Source organism: Schistocerca americana, chromosome 6 (genome assembly GCF_021461395.2).
Source record: "Schistocerca americana isolate TAMUIC-IGC-003095 chromosome 6, iqSchAmer2.1, whole genome shotgun sequence".
Classification (NCBI taxonomy): Eukaryota; Metazoa; Arthropoda; class Insecta; order Orthoptera; family Acrididae; genus Schistocerca; species Schistocerca americana.
Window position 1 is genome coordinate 340145961 of NC_060124.1, and position 19987 is coordinate 340165947.

The 19987-nt window shown below is 38.6% G+C and overlaps 1 protein-coding gene across 2 annotated transcripts in view; it reads left to right on the forward strand.

Annotated features, from left to right (window-relative positions):
* LOC124619456 (putative inorganic phosphate cotransporter) overlaps positions 1 to 19080 on the forward strand; it is a 358088-nt gene extending 339008 nt beyond the window's left edge. For both annotated transcript variants that reach the window (XM_047145852.1, XM_047145853.1), the window contains exons 9-10: positions 2242 to 2395; positions 17673 to 19080. In XM_047145852.1, the coding sequence (XP_047001808.1) occupies positions 2242 to 2395; positions 17673 to 17731 (213 nt within the window). In that variant the 3' untranslated portion in view covers positions 17732 to 19080. The remainder of the gene's footprint in view (positions 1 to 2241; positions 2396 to 17672) is intronic.
* The last annotated feature ends 907 nt before the right edge of the window (positions 19081 to 19987 follow it).

The following is a 19987-nucleotide window of genomic DNA, read 5'->3' on the forward strand; positions in this document are numbered from 1 at the left end:
AGTGTAGCAATCCCTGACAGGAAATCATGAATCCAGCCACACAACTGAGACGATATTCCATAGGCACACAGTTTGGTTAGAAGACGGTTGTGAGGATCAGTGTCGAAAGCCTTCTGGAAATCTAAAAATATGGAATCAATTTGATATCGCCTGTCGATAGCGCTCATTACTTCATGAGTATAAAGAGCTAGTTGTGTTTCACAAGAACGATTTTTTCTGAATCCGCGCTCAACTCGTGTCAGTAAATCGTTTTCTTCGGGTACTTCGTGATGTTCGAATACAGTATGTATTGCTAAACCCTACTTCAAATCGACGTTAATGATATGGGCCTGTAATTCAACGGATTACTCCTACTCCCCTTTCTGGGCATTGGTGTGTTCAAAATGGTTCAAATGGCTCTGAGCACTATGCGACTTAACTTCTGAGGTCATCAGTCGCCTAGAACTTAGAACTAATTAAACCTAACTAACCTAAGGACGTCACACACATCCTTGCCCGAGGCAGGATTCGAACCTGCGACCGTAGCGGTCACTCGGCTCCAGACTGTAGCGCCTAGAACCGCACGGCCACTCCGACCGGCGGTATTGGTGTGACTCCAGTCTTTAGGTACGGATCTTTCTGTGAGCGAGTGGTTGTATATAATTGCTAAAATGGAGCTATTGTATCAGCATACTCTGAGAGGAACCTGACTGGTATACAATCTGGACCGGAAGCTTTGCTTTTATTCAGTGATTTAAGCTGCTTTGCAACACCGAGGATATCTATTTCTATGTTTCTCATCTTGACAGTTGTTCTTGATTGGAATTCAGGAATATTTACTTCGTCTTCATGCTTGATGTCTTCCCCGACGGCCGTATCATCTTTCAGCAGTATAATTGTTGGTGTCACCGAGACAGAACCTTGCTAGAGTGGTTCGGAGATGTCTCGGCGTTCAAATTCGTCTGATGCAAATCCTATGGCATCCATCTGGCTATCTATCGTGGAACAGCAGTTTGTACACAAATCAGCGGCCCGTTATTTACGCGAATTACGTGACCTGTGCGTAGACGTCTAATGCCACATTCCTCCACAAACCTATACCAACAAAGTGTCGGGTCCCTGATACCCAGAATCGCTGATGTATTTCGTTCCAATAACGGAGAAACAAGCAACTGAGCAGATGGTCATAATGTTTGGCTCTTCAGTGTACGTCATTTAATGCACGGGTTGTAGAGATCATTTTTATGCATCAGAATAAACAGAAACCCAATTAGAATCCAGTGGCACACCATGGCATGCTGTTTCAAATTCTACGTGTGTATTGGTATGTGATCAACATGGAACTGATACACTCTGCTTTCTGTCATGCAAATAAGATAAAAAGTATAAACCTGCTGTGTGTACTATTCCACATTATTTTAGCTTTTGCATGATAATTGCCCAGTTCACACAGTGAAAATTACAAAATATTTGTTTTGGTATAATTTATGACTTACTGATTGCATTACATCATCTGTCAAAATAGCCATTTTGGAAACCCAAACTGTTTGCTAATGAGTATATTTTCCAGTATGAAGTGTTTATGAAATCTGTTATACATTTCCTCAAGAATTTTCGAAAATACTGGCAGTTAAGAGATTTATTGGAACTTCTTTACTGTTTCTTTTTTTTTCATTTTTTGTGAAGTGACTTGGCAACGGAACGTTCAAGTTTATCTACGAAAGTACGTCTGTGAAAAGGTCCATAACATAAGTAACCCAAAATGTTGCAATGTTCAGTTGAAAAGTGTTTCATTATATTACTACTGATGTCATCGTAACCACTTCAAGACTTATTTTAAGAGAACTGGTAACACTGAGAGCTTCTTCAGATATGTAGAATGTTACTGAATTTTATCAGCTTGTTTTGGAATGATTTTTGTAGAAACTACAGGCTGTTTGCTACAGAAGTGTTCAAATCTAAATTATCTGCTAACAAAATTTTTTTCATTATCAGTAGGATGAAGACTGTATTCAGTTATTTACCTACATTTAAAGCAATGTCTTCATTTTCCTACATCACTTTCATTTGCTTAGAATTTACACTATTATTTGTAATGTGCAAATGCTAAGTACAGCCTTGTCTTAGTTTTGCATGATATTCAGTGTTTAGCTTAGATCAATTAACCTACTCCCACAGGTTAATTTCTGAGAACAACACTTTTCAATGTAACATATGGTTAGAAATCAACATTTGAATCAACATGTGATTAATATTTTGCAGAGTACTCTGGAAGAGTGGAGGATAGTCTTCTGGATAACATTCGGGATACTCGTTGTAACTGGAATCATATTCTTTTTTACTGCCTCTGGCGAAGTTCAGTACTGGAATAATCTGTACACGACGAAGGACGAAGAAACTGGAACCCACAACAAAGGTAGTCACACTTTTGTTCTCATAAGAGATCAATTAAAATAAATGCCACAGTTTTGTAACAAAAATTAAAATTGGAAAATTTATGATTGCTGATGACAAGATGACATAAAATACAGTAGAAACATAGTAATACTTTTATAGCTGCTAATAGTTTTCGGTGATCTTATTCTATAATTATTGCACCTACATAATTTCAGTACTATTCCCTGTACCAAGCCATGTGCTGAATAAAGATTCCTCCCCCTTTTCATCCTCTCTCTATCTTTTCATTTTGTAGCACAGCATAGCTAAGTTGCACTGTTCAAAGAGATTGATGCATCCATGAATTTATAATCCTACCAATGCATAAGTTCCTTTGTTTCTGTAGGAAATATCATTGTCGTTTGTGATTTGTGTTCTATTCATACATTCGTATTGTGGAGATCTTTTAAGTACTTTGGACATATGTAGCACCTAGGGACATCAATTATATTGGACAGCCATGTTAGAAATATACTATATTGAATTATATATTGTGATAATTTACGGTCCTTAGGTCTTCTTTTACAAAGGAGCAGTAGATATAAGCAATGTGTGTGTGTTTTTTTTGTAATTAACTTACCTTCTCAATTTTGATAAGTCATAGTGATTAATTTATTGTGTAATCATGATAGTAACAATGATAGTGTTTATTCTAGTATTGTCAGTGACAATACTGTAGCATTTCCTCATGTAAGAGTCACTGTTAAGAGTAAAGTGACCTCTATATGGTCGATATTATTGCCCAGTGATGTTGAACGGTAGGGTATAGGGGTGAGATTGAGAGGTTGCACAATAATACTGAGCACACCAAAAAGTTTTGAAATATACTGTGATGCCTGTGGAGTCTCTCCCGTGCTACAATCCCTGAATATCTTTGTGTTCGCTTTTAGGTGTTGTGTTGAAAACGAGTTCAAAGCAGGACGAAAGAGCGTTCTTATTAGAGTAAATCAAATGTATGAATCAATGCTGGTGTTGTGGGATGTTAGGGCAGACGAGTACAAAAACAAAAATGTAAAAACTGAGTCACATGATTTGTGCCCAAAAAATACAGGGAACGGTGCCCTTCAGCAACGAAGCAAGATATTTTTAAAAAAAATTGTTAATGCAAAGTCACAAATAAAAGTAAGTGTAGATACTGATGTGTGTACATATATTACTTACCCGAATATAATCGTTAATGCATATGTTATTGAAGACACAGCTCCATAATTATGAGTCAAATACTTTGACCTGAAACTGCACTTCTAAATTTCAAATCTTTGAAAGAATTATCAGTAGCAAAATACCACAGCATAACAGAAAGCTCTGACTTTGGCGAAACTGCATCTCATTGTAGTATTTTGTATTCTGATCAAGGGAATATGGAAGTCCGCAGAAATGCATCCAGGTGGGGAGGGTGGCAATCTAGACTCTAAAATTGCCATTTTTTTAGATATGAGTCGATCAGACTCGTGATGTGTCATGCCACAAGAACTAAATTTCATGGGTCATACAAAAAACTTACTATACACCAGAGAATTCCGATCACTATTTGCTATGGATAGCTTACTTTGATGCTTAAAACCAACGAACAAATCGAAGTTATAATTTCAGGACCATCAAAACGTACAAAATTGCGGTAATGGTTCTTTGAGCTCCGTGCCTCAGTCGGTAAAAACGGAAATGAAGCCCGTATAGGATCACTTCGATTCTGTCCGTCCTTCTGTTTGTACGACTGTTAACACGAACTTTCCTCAGGAATGAGAGAGGTATCACACTGAAAACTGTGTCAGTTGCTACGGTCTACGATCTCTTAACAGTATAAAAAAGTTCAAGTTTCTAAGTCAATACAACACAAGGCCATTCTTTGAAACTCTCAAACTCACTCATCAAAACCGATACGGTACTTTACGTTGACCAAGAGTCATGACATTTGGCAAGAAGCAAGGTTTCACAGGAAAGTGAAGGAGAAAATCCTGAAATTTTTAATTTGTAATTGTTGTTGTAGTGATCTTCAGTCCAGAGATTGTTTTGATGCAGCCCTCCATGCTACTCTATCCTGCGCAAGCTTCATCATCTCCCAGTACATACTGCAACCTACATCCTTCTGAATCTGCTTAGTGTATTCACCTCTTGGTCCCCCTCTACGATTTTTACCCTCCACGCTGCCCTCCAATACTAAATTGGTGCCGGCAGGGTGGCCGAGCGGTTCTGGAACCGAGCGACCGCTACGGTCGCAGCTTCGAATCCTGCCTCGGACATGGATGTGTGTGATGTCCTTAGGTTAGTTAGGTTTAAGTAGTTCAACGTTCTAGTGGACTGATGACCTCAGAAGTTAAGTCCCACAGTGTTCCGAGCCATTTGAACCATTCAGAACTAAATTGGTGATCCCTTGATGCCTCAGAACATGTCATACCAACCGATCCCTTCTTCTAGTCAAGTTGTGCCACAAATTTCTCTTCTTCCCAATTCTATTCAATACCTCCTCATTACTTATGTGATCTACCCATCTAATATACAGCGTTCTTCTGCAGCACCACATTTCGAACGCTTCTATTCCCTTCTTGTCTAAATTATTTATCATCAGTTATTTTGTTCCCCAAAAGCAAAACTCATATACTACTTTATGTGTCTCATTTCCTAAACTAATTCTCTCAGAATCACCCGTCTTAATTCGACTAGATTCCATTATCCTCGTTTTGCTTTCGTTGATGTCCATCTTATATCCTCGTTTGAAGACACTGTCGATTCCGTTCAACTGCTCTTCCAAGACCTTTGCTGTCTCTGACAGAGTTACAATGTCATCGGCGAACCTCAAAGTTTTTATTTCTTCTACCTCGATTTTAACTCCTACCCCGAATTTTTCTTTTGTTTTCTTTACTGCTTGTTCAATGTAGAGATTGAATAACATCGGGGATAGGCCACAACCCTGCTTCACTCCCTTCCCAACTACTGCTTCCCAACTACTGCTTCCCTTTCATGCCCCTCGACTCTTATACCTGCCATATGGTTTCTGTACAAATTGTAAATAGCTTTTCGCTCCCTGTATTTTACCCCTGCCACCTTCGGAATTTGAAAGAGAGTATTCCAGTCAACATTGTCAAAAGCTTTCTCTAAGACTACAAATGCTATAAACGTAGGTTTACCTTTCCTTAATCTATCTTCTAAGATAAGTCTTAGGGTCAGTATTGCCTCACGTGTTCCAACATTTCTGTGGAATCCAAACTGATCTTCCCCGAGGTCGGCTTCTATCAGATTTTCCATTCTTCAGTAAAGACTTCGTGTTAGTATTTTGCAGCCGTCACTTATTAAACTGATAGTTCGGTAATTTTCACATCTGTCAACACCTGCTTTATTTGGGATTGGAATTATTATATTCTTCTTGAAGTCTGAGAGTATTTCCCCTGTCTCATACATCTTGCTCACCAGATGGTAGAGTTTAGTCAGGTCTGGCCCTCCCAAGGCTATCAGTAGTCCTCATGGAATGTTGTCTACTCCCGGGGCCTTGTTTCGACTTAGGTCTTTCAGTGCTCTGTCAAACTCTTCACGCAGTATCATATCTCCCATTTCATCTTCATCTACATCCTCTTCTATTCGTATAATATTGTCCTCGAGTACATCGCCCTTGTATAGACCCCCTATATACTCCTTTCACCTTTCTGCTTTCCCATATTTGCTTAGAACTGGGCTTCCATCTGAGCTCTTGATATTCATACAAGTGGATCTCCTTTTTCCTAGGGTCTCTTTAATTTTCCCGCAGGCAGTATCTATCTTACCCCTAGTGATATATGCCTCTACATCCTTACATTTGTCCTCTAGCCATTTTGCACTTCCTGTAAATCTCATTTTTGAGACGTTTGTATTCCTTTTCGTCTACTTCATTTACTGCATTTTTTTATATTCTCCTTTCATCAATTAAATTCAATATCTCTTCTGTCTCCCGAGGATTTCTAATAGCCCTCGTCTTTTTACTACTTGATCCTCTGCTGCCTTCATTGTTTCATTCGTTTTCTACTGTATTTCTTTCAGTAATGCTCTCCCTGAAACTCTCTACAACCCCCGGTTTAGTCAATTTATCCAGGTTTCATCTCCTTAAATTCCCACCTTTTTGCAGTTTCTTCAGTTTTAATCTACAGTTCATAACCAATAGATTGTGGTCAGAGTCCACATCTGCCCCTGTAAATGTCTTACAATTTGAAACCTGGTTCCTAAATCTCTGTCTTACCATTATATAATCTGTCTGAAGCCTTACTGTATCTCCAGCCATCTTCCATGTATACAACCTACTTTCATGATTCTTGAACCAAGTGTTAGCTATGATTAAATTAAATCTCTGTGCAAAATTCTACCAGACGGCTTGCTCTTTCATTTCTTACCCCCATTCCATATTCACCTACTATGTTTCCTTCTCTTCCATTTCCTACTATCGAATTCCAGTCACCCATGACTATTAAATTTACGTCTCCCTTCACTATCTGAATAATATATTTTGTCTCATCATACATTTCATCAAACTCTTCGTCATCTGCGGAGCTAGTTGGCATATAAACTTGTACCACTGTGGTAGGCGTGGGCTTCGTACCTGTCTTGGTCACAATAATGCGTTCACTATGCTGTTTGTAGTAGCTTACCCGCATTCCTATTTTTTTCATTATTGAACTTACTGCTGTATTACCCCTATTTGATTTTGTATTTATAACCCTGTATTCACCTGACCAGAAGTCTTGTTCCTCCTGCCACCGAACTTCACTAATTCCCATTGTATCTAACTTTAACCTGTCCATTTCCTTTTTAAATTTTCTAACCTACCTGCCCGATTAAGGGATCTGACATTCCACGCTCCGATCCGTAGAACGCCAGTTTTCTTTCTCCTGATAATGACGTCCTCCTGAGTAGTCCCCGCCCGGAGATCCGAATGGGGGACTATTTTACCACCGGAATATTTTACCCAAGAGGACGCCATCATCATTTAATCATACAGTAAAGCTGCATGCCCTCGGGAAAAAATTACGGCTGTAGTCTTCACTTGATAATTTGTACTACACATGAATATTTTTGCTAGTACAAACTTACATTCCATTCGTAATATGTCAAAAATCTGAGGAAATACTGTAGGGATTTGATCTGTTTTTCAGTAATACGTAGAATGATTCACGAGAAAGCTTCATATATATAATTTGCAAATATTTCACACTGACTGACTGAGCTACAATGAAGCGAAGTCTCCTGCTGCTTGTCTTTGTCATCTACCTGTAACTGGCATAAGGCTGCCCGACTATCGTGCCACGCCAGCGCCAGCATTTCAGGTCCTCTACGAACTGGTAATTCTGCATACAAACTTTCGTTGACAGTGTACGGTATGTTTTTGACACGCTCAGCATCTGTTATGTTTCAAAGCAAAGTAATACAGATAACTGACGGAGGATAATACCTCCAATGTCTGGGACGAGGTTCCGATATCCACAAAACAGACCGACATTTGCGTAAAACCGTATTACAATGGACGGTTGTACTAGCTTCTTCTCAGGAGCCTTCCACCAAGTCTTACCAGTAATAGTTACAGGGATGAGAGCAGATGAGGTCAACGCATCTTCAATGGCCAATTAGCGTGGCACATTAATATAACTCCAAAATTAATACCATAAATGAAAAACTACAAAATTGAATGTGAAATTACAAAAAAATATTTAAACCTGAAACTTAAGGATAAAATATTATCGAGAGTCTTTGATTTCCCAGGGCCGATATCTTACCTATATTGATAACGATAATAGTCAAAAATTGTAGAGATTCTCGATTCCTGAGATGGATGAACTATCTATAAACATAACTTTTTGCGGAACCATTGGAGCATGGGCCCTACTCATATTTGCTAGGATTTTTTTTTTTGTTTTGTTTTAAGTTTAACCTCAGTTCTCTCAACCTCTTCGTGAGTGATCTTTGACGCTGCTTGAACCACTTTTACAGCCTCCTGTTTTTCTGTTTACATTAAAGTAGAATAACAATCTCAGCAACAGCGTCTTATCGTCCAATAGTCCTAACCACAATGTTACTGCAAAATATTATTGAGCAATCCAGGAAGAACTTAGATGCTATTGCACAATACTTCTGTGCGATATTATTGACCGTCTATGGGGCGCTAAAGGAAACGTAAGTTTATGTTAATAATGTTCTAAATTCGCAAAATGAAGGTGGTATCTAAGCGCGAGGGCACGTACGTCAAGAGGAGAATGGTTTAGTCATCTTTATTTTGAGGGGATTGCTGAAACTTGTGCTAATTTCAACAGATTCGTTAACTGAGAACTGGGACACGAAGCAGTGTCTATATCCAAGTTGGGGCATTTAAGCTGACAGTCCCAGATCGAGAACAGCGTTATAATAATGGCTGTCATAAGCTTCAAATTTTTGTAGCACTTTCATGCTGAGGAGAAACTTCTGTAGGTATGGTGCCAGCTGGCAGAAGATGTTTGGAAAGAAGCGTTTGAAAAGCAATTGACAGGGAAGTGGAGAGACACTGAGTGTAGCGAAAACTAATTTAAAATCTAAAATAAATGTGGTGTTGTTGCAAAGCGTCCCTAGCATCAATAGCGTGTACCTTTCCTGCCCACTCTGCCAATACAACATGTAATCTTGCACAATACAGGTATTTATTCTTACAAACCCGTTTTTTTACCAAGTCTCCAAGTTTTCTCTGTCAATCAGCCGTCTTTCTCTTCGTTATTTTATTATTCTGATATAATACAGAGGTTCAGACCAATAAATAGTTCGAGAAGGCTTTTTCCTGTCTCTGTCATGTTTTACTACCTCTGATGTCTCATAGAAGATATCAATGTACAAGGATCATACGCATCAAATTGTCATTGCCCTTGACATATTACATAACCACTAAGTTTCTGATTATGTCTTCTTCATTTTGCTGTCATCAGCTTGTACACCATGGTATCCACTACTTCTAATACCGAGGAGACCAGTTATATCACTCCATACTTCATTATGTCTTTCACTGCGATCTATTTTTCAATTTATAATAACGATGACATCTTCAACCCTTCGACTTATTAGGAAAGTGCGAAGAGTCGTTTTCGACAAGTTAGCAAGACAGAGCACATGCTGTAGGCACGATTCTTAAATCAGCTGCATTTTCAAATCAAAACTTTTTATTTTTATTTTGGGTTGTTGTTGTTGTGGTCTTCAGTCCAGACTCTGGTTTGATGCAGCACTCCATGCTACTCTGCCCAGTGCAACCTTCTCCATCTCCAACAACCTACAGCAACCTACATCCTTCTGAATCTGCTTAGTTTATTCATCTCTTGGTCTCCCTCTACCATTTTTACCCTCCACACTTCCCTCCAATACTAAATTGGTGATCCCTTGATGCCTCAGAACAAGTTCTACCAACCAATCCCTTCTTCTAGTCCAGTTGTGCCACAAATTTCTCTTCTCCCTAATTCTACTCAATACCTCCTCATTAGTTATGTAATCTACCCATCTAATCTTCAGCATTCTTCTGTAGCACCACATTTCAAAAGCTTCTATTCTCTTCTTGTCCAAAATATTTATCGTGCATGTTTCACTACCATACATGGCTACACTCATACATATACTTTCAGAAACGACTTTCTGACACATAAATCTGTCGATGTTAACAAATTTCTCTTCTTCAGAAACGCTTCCCTTGCAATTGCCAGTCTACATTTTATATCCTCTCTACTTCGACCATCTCAGTTATTTTGCTCGCCATATAGCAAAACTCATCTACTACTTTAAGTGTCTCATTTCCTAATCTAATTCCCTCAGCATCACCCGACCCAATTATAGACTACATACCATTGTCCTCGTTTTGATTTTGTTAATGTTCATCTTATATCCTCCTTTCAAGACACTATCCATTCCGTTCAAATGCTCTTCCAGGTCCTTTGCTGTCTCTGATAAAATTACAATGTCATCGACGAATTTCAAAGTTTTTATTTCTTCTCCACGAATTTAAATTCCTACTCCGAATTTTTCTTTTGTTTCCTTTACTGCTTGCTCAATATACAGATTGAATAACATCGGGGATAGGCTAAAACCCTGTCTCACTCCCTTCCCAGCCACTGCTTCCCTTTCATGCCCCTCGACTCTTATATAACTGCCATCTGGTTTCTGTACAAATTGTAAATAGATTTTCGCTACCTGTGTTTTACCTCTGCCACCTTCGGAATTTGAAAGAGAGTATTCCAGTCAACATTGTCAATAGCTTTCTCTAAGTCTACAAATGCTAGAAACGTAGGTTTGCCTTTCCTTAATCTTTCTTCTGAGATATGTCGTAGGGTCAGTATTGCCTCACGTGTTCCAACATTTCTAGGGAATCCAAACAGATCTTCCGCGAGATCGGCTTCTAGCAGTTTTTCCATTTGTCTATAAAGAATTCGTGTCCGTATTTTGCAGCCGTGACTTATTAAACTGATAGTTCGGTAATTTTCCCATCTGTCAACGCCTGCTTTCTTTGGAATTGGAATTAATATATTCTTCTTAAAATCTGAGTGTATTTCCCCTGTCTCATAAGTGTTGCTTACCAGATGATAATGTTTTGTCAGGGCTGGTTCTCCTAAGGCTGTCAGTAGTTCTAATGGAATGTTGTCTACTCCCGAGACCTTGTTTCGATTTAGGTCTTTCTGTGCTCTGTCAAACTCTTCACGCAGTATCATATCTCCCATTTCATCTTCATCTGCATCCTCTTCCATTTCCATAACATTGCCCTCCAAGCACATCGCCCGTGTATATACCCTCTATATACTCCTTCCACCTTTCTGCTTTCTCTTCCTTGCTTAGAACTAGGTTTCCATCTGAGCTCTTGATATTCATAAAAGTGGTTCTCTTTTCTCCAAAGGTCTCTTTAATATTCCTGTTGGTAGTATCTATCTTACCCCTAGTGAGATATGCCTCTACATCCTTATACTTACATTTGTCCTCCAGCCTTCCCTGCTTAGCCATTTTGCACTTCCTGTCGATATCATTTTTGGGACGTTTGTAATCCTTTTTCCTGATTCATTTACTGCATTTTTATATTTTCTCCTTTCATCAATTCAATTCAATAGATCTTCTGTTACCCAAGGAATTCTACTAGCCCGCGTCCTTTTACCTACTTAATCCTCTGGTGCCTTCACTATTTCATCCCTCAAAGCTACCCATTCTTCTTCTACTGTATTTCGTTTCCCCATTTCTGTCAGTCGTTCCCTAATGCTCTCCCTGAAACTCTCTACTGCCTCTGGTTCTGTCAGTTTATCCAGGTCCCATCTCCTTAAATTCCCACCCTTTTGCAGTTTCTTCAGTTTTAATCTACAGTTCATAACCAATAGATTGTGCCCAGAGTCCACATCTGACCCTGGAAATGTCTTACAATTTAATACCTGGTTTCTAAATCTCTGTCTTACCATTATATAATCTATCTGAAGCCTTCCATTATCTCCAGGCTTATTCTATATTGTCAACAATCTCTTCCATGGGAATCTGTGATGGAGTGATAGCAAAATTTCCTCCTTTCGAGAGAACAGAGACTTCCTCCTTGAATAGTTGCCAATATAGAAGCAGGGATTTGTCTGTTATCAGGGCATTCTGCTGATGAAATCAGGATGGAAGCAGCCAGGATATTATGTAAAGCCAAGTCACCCAGCAGTAATTTATCCCTAGGAGAAAGGAAGGCGTTACGGGAATTAATGCGGACAGGAATATTATTGTACTTACTGCTGAAATGGGTAATGCTACTGTCGTGCTAAAGAGTGAGGATTATCATAGAAAGATCAGTGACCTCTTGGATCCTATCACCTATAAAATCCTGTAAAAGGACCCTACAAGGAAAGTGTTAAGTGCTACCCAGCGATTAATAAAAAGCTCTTCCATTCCTACAGAAGATAAAAAAAATACCTTTGCAAAACGAAAGCTTACCCTCCTAGACTGTATGGGTTACCCAAGATACACAAGCCCAATGTCCCATTGAGACCGATAGTAAGTGCCATTGGGGCTCCTACTCAAGAGCTGGCTGGATATCGTGCTTCTTTGTTGCAACCGTACATAGGTGAAACATACATATTAAAAATTCCATGCATTTTCTCCGAAAACAGAGAGATCACAGTTAGTCCAAGTGACATCCTCGTCAGTTTCGATGTAGTATCCTTGTTCATCATGGTCCCTGTTGACGAAGCTCTTTCTTACATAGCTGATATGTTTTCAACTGATATAATAGCTTTGTTTCGACATTGTCTATCCTCGACTTATTTTCAATATAACAACGAGTTTTACGAACAAGTTGATGGAGTGGCCATGGGTAGCCCTCTGGGTCCTGCTATTGCTAATCTATTTATGGAATTTTTCGAACAACAAGTGCTGCAGTCGGCCAAAAAAAGCCCTTTGAAAAGGTATCGATACGTGAATGACACCTTTGTGATATGGAATCATGCTGAAGAGGAACTGAGTGATTTTTTTGGTGCACACAAACAGTTTCAATCCAAAGATACAATTCACCATGGAGAACTAAATTTTTTGGATGTATTGGTTATTAAACGAGCAGATGGGACTTTAGGGCACAAGGTGTATAGGAAAGACACACACACCGATCGTACCTACATAAGGGTTCGAATCATCATCCTAGGCAGAAGAGAGGAGTCGTAAAAACTTTAGTGGGCAGGGCTAATAACATCTGTGAACCAATTTATTTGCAAGATGAATGAAGCCGTTTGCGAACGGCTTTCAAGAGAAATGGGTACACTGACAACTAAATAGATCGAGCACTCCACCCTAGAAGAAAAGTGTCCGAAAATAACACGACAACAACAACCGTCGTCTGGAAAAGCTTTTCTTCCATTTATTCATAACATCACGGACCGTATTGGGAAAGCTTTGGCCAAGTTTCAAGTGGAGACAATCTTTTGACATACCAAGAAAATTAGTGGAGACAATCTTTCGACCTACCAAGAAAATTAGTGAAAGTTTAAGATCGGTGAAAGACGCACGACACACCTTAGTTAGCCCAGGTGTGTATAAAATTCCGTGTAGCTGTGGCATGGTTTATATTCGAACAACTAAAAGGAGTGTCAATACCCGCCTAACGAAACACAAGAGGAATTGTAGATTGGGACAAATTGACAAATCAGCTGTGGCGGAACACGTTTTCAAAGACGGTGATCACGAAGTAAGATTTAGTGAGACAAACGTGATAGGTAGGACCTCACATTATTATATCCTCATGTGTAGAGAAGCTATAGAGATCTACAATCACGAAAATAATTTTAATAAAAAAGAAGAAGGATTAAAACTAGACATGATATGGCGGTCGACTTTGTACTAACGGAGTGACAATCGATTACTTGTAATCGAGAGAGATGGCACTAACCAGAGATAGTTTTAAAGTCGAAAGCGCGTGATGAGTGGTGGCGCCATCTAAGCGCTCTATATAAGCGGAACGTCCAGCGCCTAGCAGCCAGTCGCCGACCAAAGACCTTGTGTCGCCGACTCATCTCAGAAGATGTTGCGCGCATTAGGCAAAGGACAGGAAGGTGAAGAAGTTTTATATATGGACCACGGCAATTCATCCCGGAAGTTTTAATTAATGAAGACGCCAGCCGTGAAAGCTTACCTGTTAAGACATCTCTGTGGGGAAATTACAATTACCATTAACATCAAAGAATAGTGCCTGAATAACATTTCCGCATTTGACTAAACAAAATTCGTTATTTTATATTGTTATCATGATTTCGGGCTTAAGCCATTATCAAGTACAACAATGTTGGGTAGAATTAGACTTTGTTAGGTGAAGTCATCGTCAAGATCTTTTGAATTGGATGTCCCAGCGTGTAGATAAGTACAAAATAACCGAAAAGTATGGCAGACGTGTTCACTGCACCTGTAACTGTTGTATTGATGTTCTCTCTGTGATACAATTGTTTTATTGCTGGAAAACATGTTTGCTATCCGTATGGCAAAAACTCCTGTGGTTTTGTATTTATCAACACGCTGGGACACCCACTTCAATAAATATTGGTGATGGCTGCAAATAACAAAGTCTAATTAAGCCCAACATTCTTGTCCTTGATAATGACTTGAGGCTGAAATGATGATAGTAGTATAAAATAAAGAAGTATGTACAGTCAAATGGCAGAAATATCATTCAGACGGGTAAATCATTCAAACGCTATCACATGACTGTGGGCAAAAAATATGAAAAGATTATCATAAAAACAGTGAAAATTGAAGCAAAATAGGGAACTAGGTTAGTGCCCACTGTTTCATTCTTACATACTATGGCCAGCAGATATATTTTTATTTTATGGAATTTATAAGTTGTTCACAAATTTCAACACCTTCTAATCGTCTCACGATAATTAAGGCCATATAAACATTATCTTTTCGGAATGCTCCTCTGAGCAAAAAGAGATTCTGGTTACTGGATTACAAGGTTTTTGTTAATCACGCCTTTTGTGTTCTTGTGGAGATATTTTGGTAGCAACTTTCATCCCCTAACAAATTTTTTATACCTAACCAGGAAGTGAAATACCAATTTTCATAAATATAGCTTTAAAATTTTTTTAGTGTCCGAAATATTTTCTTTAGAATTTTCATCCCCTATTGCACTCCCTTAGGGGTTGAATTTCGAAACGTGCTGAAACACGTATTTTTTATTTTCTGATTGAGAAACCAAATATCAGTTTTTTAGTTGCACCTTCAAAATTCACTTAATAGCGACATACTTTCCAAAAGCCTTTCATCCACTATTTAATTCTCTTAGGAGTGAAAATTCGGACAATCCCTTCTGAAACGACGCCTTCAGTATAAGATCCACAACATCTCACACAATTCCTATTTTCTATGCTTAACTGTTTGGGCTGGGCGATGATGTGTCAGTCAGACTGTCAGGACATTGCCTTTTATACATGGAGATACATTTCATTTCTAGCAATCCACTTCCCTACTAACATACTTAATCCCTGCTCGACAGTCTGAACACGGTCTTAGGCGCTACAGTCATGGACTGTGCGGCTGATCCTGGCGGAGGTTCGAGTCCTCCCTCGGGCATGGGTGTGTGCGTTTGTCCTTAGGATAATTTAGATTAAGTAGTGTGTAAGCTTAGGGACTGATGACCTTAGCAGTTAGCTCCCACAAGATTTGAACATTTTTTTGACAGTCTGAACAGTCTGTGAAAAACAAATTTTACATGTAATCTGTACCAGAATGTGCCTAGGTAATTGCAGTTTTGTATTTGTCAACTATTTTAATGAATATCTACCCTGTGCCGCTGTCTTTCTTTGTATGGGACTGAGGATAAAAAGAAATGATATTGCTCATTGTTTTGATTGCTAAACTTATATCGATAATATCGTCAGTAATAGAGCTTTTCAGTCACAATCACACGAAAAGAAATGTAGAAATAGAACTTTCAACACTTACATGCTTAGCTGTTTCATCAGTTATGAGTAACATTTAGAGATTTTAGACTGAGTTAAATTACATTGTATTAAAATACGCTCGACTCAGGTATTAGTGCGGCCTGCGGTTGTCAGCCGTGTCATAATATGCATCCAGCGACTAACGGCCAAATCCAAGAAACGTTAACTAACGCTAAGAGTTTCTCAAGAGCTCAGTTTTCCTACTTACTAACGAACAGAAATACTTACAAAGACAGTAATATTTTAGAGAAACACATGATTTTAATTGATGCTGTTGAATTTGGATTTGGCTGTGGGCCGAGTAAAGTTAGCCGTTTTCCTCAGGGGCTGAGGAGTTAGTAAGTGTGGCCACTGCGGGGCTAGAGGAAGTGACCGGGGGAATGTTTTTTGTTCTTCTTCCAAAACTGACAACGCACGGGCGTGCAGGTTTCGTGTCGATCAGTTGCTGTAGTGTAAATTTCAAATGGATTTGAGACAGCGCATTACAAGGACGGTCACTTTCAAATGTGGTACTTATTTGTAACATGGAACATGAAATTAAATTATGGCTGTTGTAATACAATGGAATGAGTACAAGTGAAGTGACGTTCGAAACATTTAGTAAACATTTGTAATTGTGTCTCTAATTGCATAATGCATTTAAATATGAGTAGTATTACCATTGTTAATCAGTTAATCATCTGCACACACGGGCAACACAACACTTCGCGAGGCACTTGAAAGTGTCACAGCTTTGGGATCGCTGAGGGCGGCAGCAATCCGAAACAGAGAACAGTCGACACGATGTGTTCCGAATGATGACGACTTACAACTAGCTACTCTGTTAACATGATATTAAAATCGATTCACTAACATAGCTGTGAACAATTGTGTTCTTGATAAAAAAAAAAAAAGTTGAATGTCATATCCATGCAAGAATCGGCATTTCAGTTTTAAAAAGAACGTGATGTAACTACGAGCGAACATGTTTGTTAAACATATGCGACATAAGAAAATGAATGTAACAACCGAGAAAATTTTAGTTACGTTTAGTTCAAATGCGATGCTTTCCCAATCAATTGCCTCTAAAATTAAAGTTTCAGATAATCTTTCTGGCTGATGATTGTGCCTACGTTTGTTATTATCGAAGATATTTGTAACATCCTCGGAATGTAGTTGTCACAAAATTCCACTTTCAACACAGGGCGAAGCAAGAATTTCCTGTTGAAGCGCTCACAGTGGTAGGCTGACCTTGCTATGACGTCACGAGTCGGTGAGCTATCTCCCAGATACTATGAAATAAGTCATCTATGTTTACCGCAGTATCTTGTTAACTAATAAAGTTAACTGAAAATTGTTTTCTCCAGCTTCAAGAGCTAAAGAATCCGCATATGGCGGGGAAGTTGAATGTTTCAGTACTGGTTTGTATGTAGTAAGGTATGTAAGAAATCGGCTTTCCGAAAAACAGAACTAAATTCAGACTGGAATAATTCCGTTAATCGTTCTTTTAAGTCTAAAGCGATTTTGCCAGGTGGAGTGCCACGCATTGGCTCTGGTGCTATTGGGAACTATGACGAGAGGCCCCGAAGCATCGTATTAAAACAATGACTTTTCCATTTTAAATTTTGGTTTTGCAAGCCCCTACTCAACTCATGGCCTTTTCTTAAATGCGGTCCTGAACAATGGATGTTCATAAAATTCGTTTGACGTAGCAAGCAGCTCGTGTGAAAATAATTAAAACTGTGCTGAACCAACCTAGATTTTGTCGGTGAGACGGAGGAGACTTGAGGAGAAGAAGGGAACAGAAGCCATACCGTTTTCAAAAAAGGTCTTTCACATGACGTGTAACTCCATCATTTTGAATTTGTTTCTTTGTTCCAGACAAAGACGCTACGGATCCGTACGAGATGACTACGAAGCCACCAGCGTACAGTCCGTGAGGCGGGCAGGCGTCGTCGTCATGAGCTGTGTTACCACTGGAGTACAAAGTTCCTTTTCATGCATCAAATGCATATTTTCTTGTTTCAATGGAAATTCCATTAGCTGATAGTCTTTTTAGAAAGACGCTATTGACTTTATCTCGGATGTATCGTATATTCGCAGCGACGCTCGATGCCCTGCGTAAAAAATATTCACGGGAAGCACGTCCACCGATGATGTTTACGATCTGCCTTCACATTCTGTTAGCCAGAAAACTGAATGATGTCTGCAACTGCGAGCGCAATGGAGCCGCAACTGTAAAATTTTATCCTAACTTCCCTTTCTGTCACATGAAAACTCAAACATAATCCCCAAATTTCATAATTAATACAGCGCCGCTTCTTACTGCAGCCACGATTGCGAATATCTCTTCGTTTCGTTCGGTAAAACAGCAGGCATGACGTGCTTCCAGAAAGAGCGATTAGCAAGCTTTAAATCATACAATCAATAATTTTGGAGCTTCCGCATTTCTTCAGTTTGTGTCACTCTTTTCGATCACACTGATGGCAGAGAATTATAAATGTATCTCAGCCACACAACTTGAACTCTTTCATAAGAAGTGCAACGCACTACATAGTACTGTAATTGGGTACAATAATATTGTTCCATCTGATACTTCATTACGGCACAGGTTAAGTTACAATGCGTGTATTTAATAATCGCTCCCTTAAAAAAAAAAAAAAAAAATGCCCACCTTAACCAAACCAGAAATATGAGCCTGTATGAATAATTTCAGTTGAAAAATGATGTTAATCTTTGATTGCAAGAGTTATCTCGCTGCAACAATGCATTAACAGAAAACAACAATAATTTGATCGTACTTTGAAAATGAGTATCACAGAAACGACATTACGTATCCAATGAGAAATAGTGGCGAGAAATGAGGCAAATATTGCTCTTAAACGCTGCACATTGAAATGAACAATGTATAAGAAAAAATTCCTATCAGATATGCATTATTAACGGTATGCTGTTTGAAAAACAATTATATACGGAAATTTGCTTCCATCGCATAATCTGAGTTACAACTAAAAATTCATGAACTGATTTGCAAACAATATTTACCACGCAAAAGACCTGCCATTTGCGTTTATTTGTATAAATTATATTTAGTAACGTGCACTTCTGTGAAGTCCTGTTATAATATATGCAAAAAATCAATATGGCGCATTTTGGTGTCTTATTTTTTTCAATAAGTTTTATCTCCATTAGTGAACTGTACATATCACGATTTTCAGTTATTGAAGAAAAAATGCTATGTAAGGGAAGATACTTTTATTTTTTTGACGTTTGATATTTGAAGTGCATTTTTAAGACTGTATTGTATAATATTACACTTGATAATAAAATAAGACGTAAAAGACGGTTATAAGATTTGCTTTCTTTTCCTTGATAATCTCATCTGATACAGCTTTCTTCCGTCACAGTCTTCAGATTCATTCTTACAATGAACTACTTGGTATACCATGTTTATATGATCATTTTAAATTCCACATCTTTCGCTGATTATCATTAGAGGAAACCAGGAAAATCGTAGGTGCATAACTAGTAATGTTGAAAAGCTACACACTACACACCTCAAACATTAATAGACAAAAAATACAGTTTTGAAGGCTTTGTCATTTTACTTGCACCTGACCAGGAAAACGAAGGCAAAGTATTCCTCATCAGTGCTGCCTCTCTAGATTTTGTTGGTATTCCACAATCTTTTAGTGATGCAAGTAAGTTGGTTGTAAGGAGCAACCTATCGCTAACAAGTGTATTTATGTAAAATTTAGGACTGAGTTGGCAATCTACGTCTGCTTCGGCAAAGGTTTTTGTCGGAATTGATACTGAACTTTGGTAAAGTTCATTGTTTAGAACATATATACATTTGCTGACAGCTGAAGTTGTTGACATTGCTGTTGCTCATAATTACAGGATCTGATGATGGCAGTAAGCAAAATAAGCCAGAAATATCATAAATACGAAGTCGTATGCAATCTAGACTGTATTTTTCTAAAAAGTTCTCTTAAAGTACGACTTCTGTCATTTCTGCTATCAGTTCTCAAGTTTGGTACTAAACAAACAGTCTTTAGTTTTTATCCTTCTTTTACTATGTATACATTTTATCACCTTGTAGTGGAATTTTTAGTCACTTCTCAGCTTCTGTAACCCTCTGAATAAATTTCCTACCTGGATGAGAGAATTTTCATGCAACGAGTTATTTCATTTCC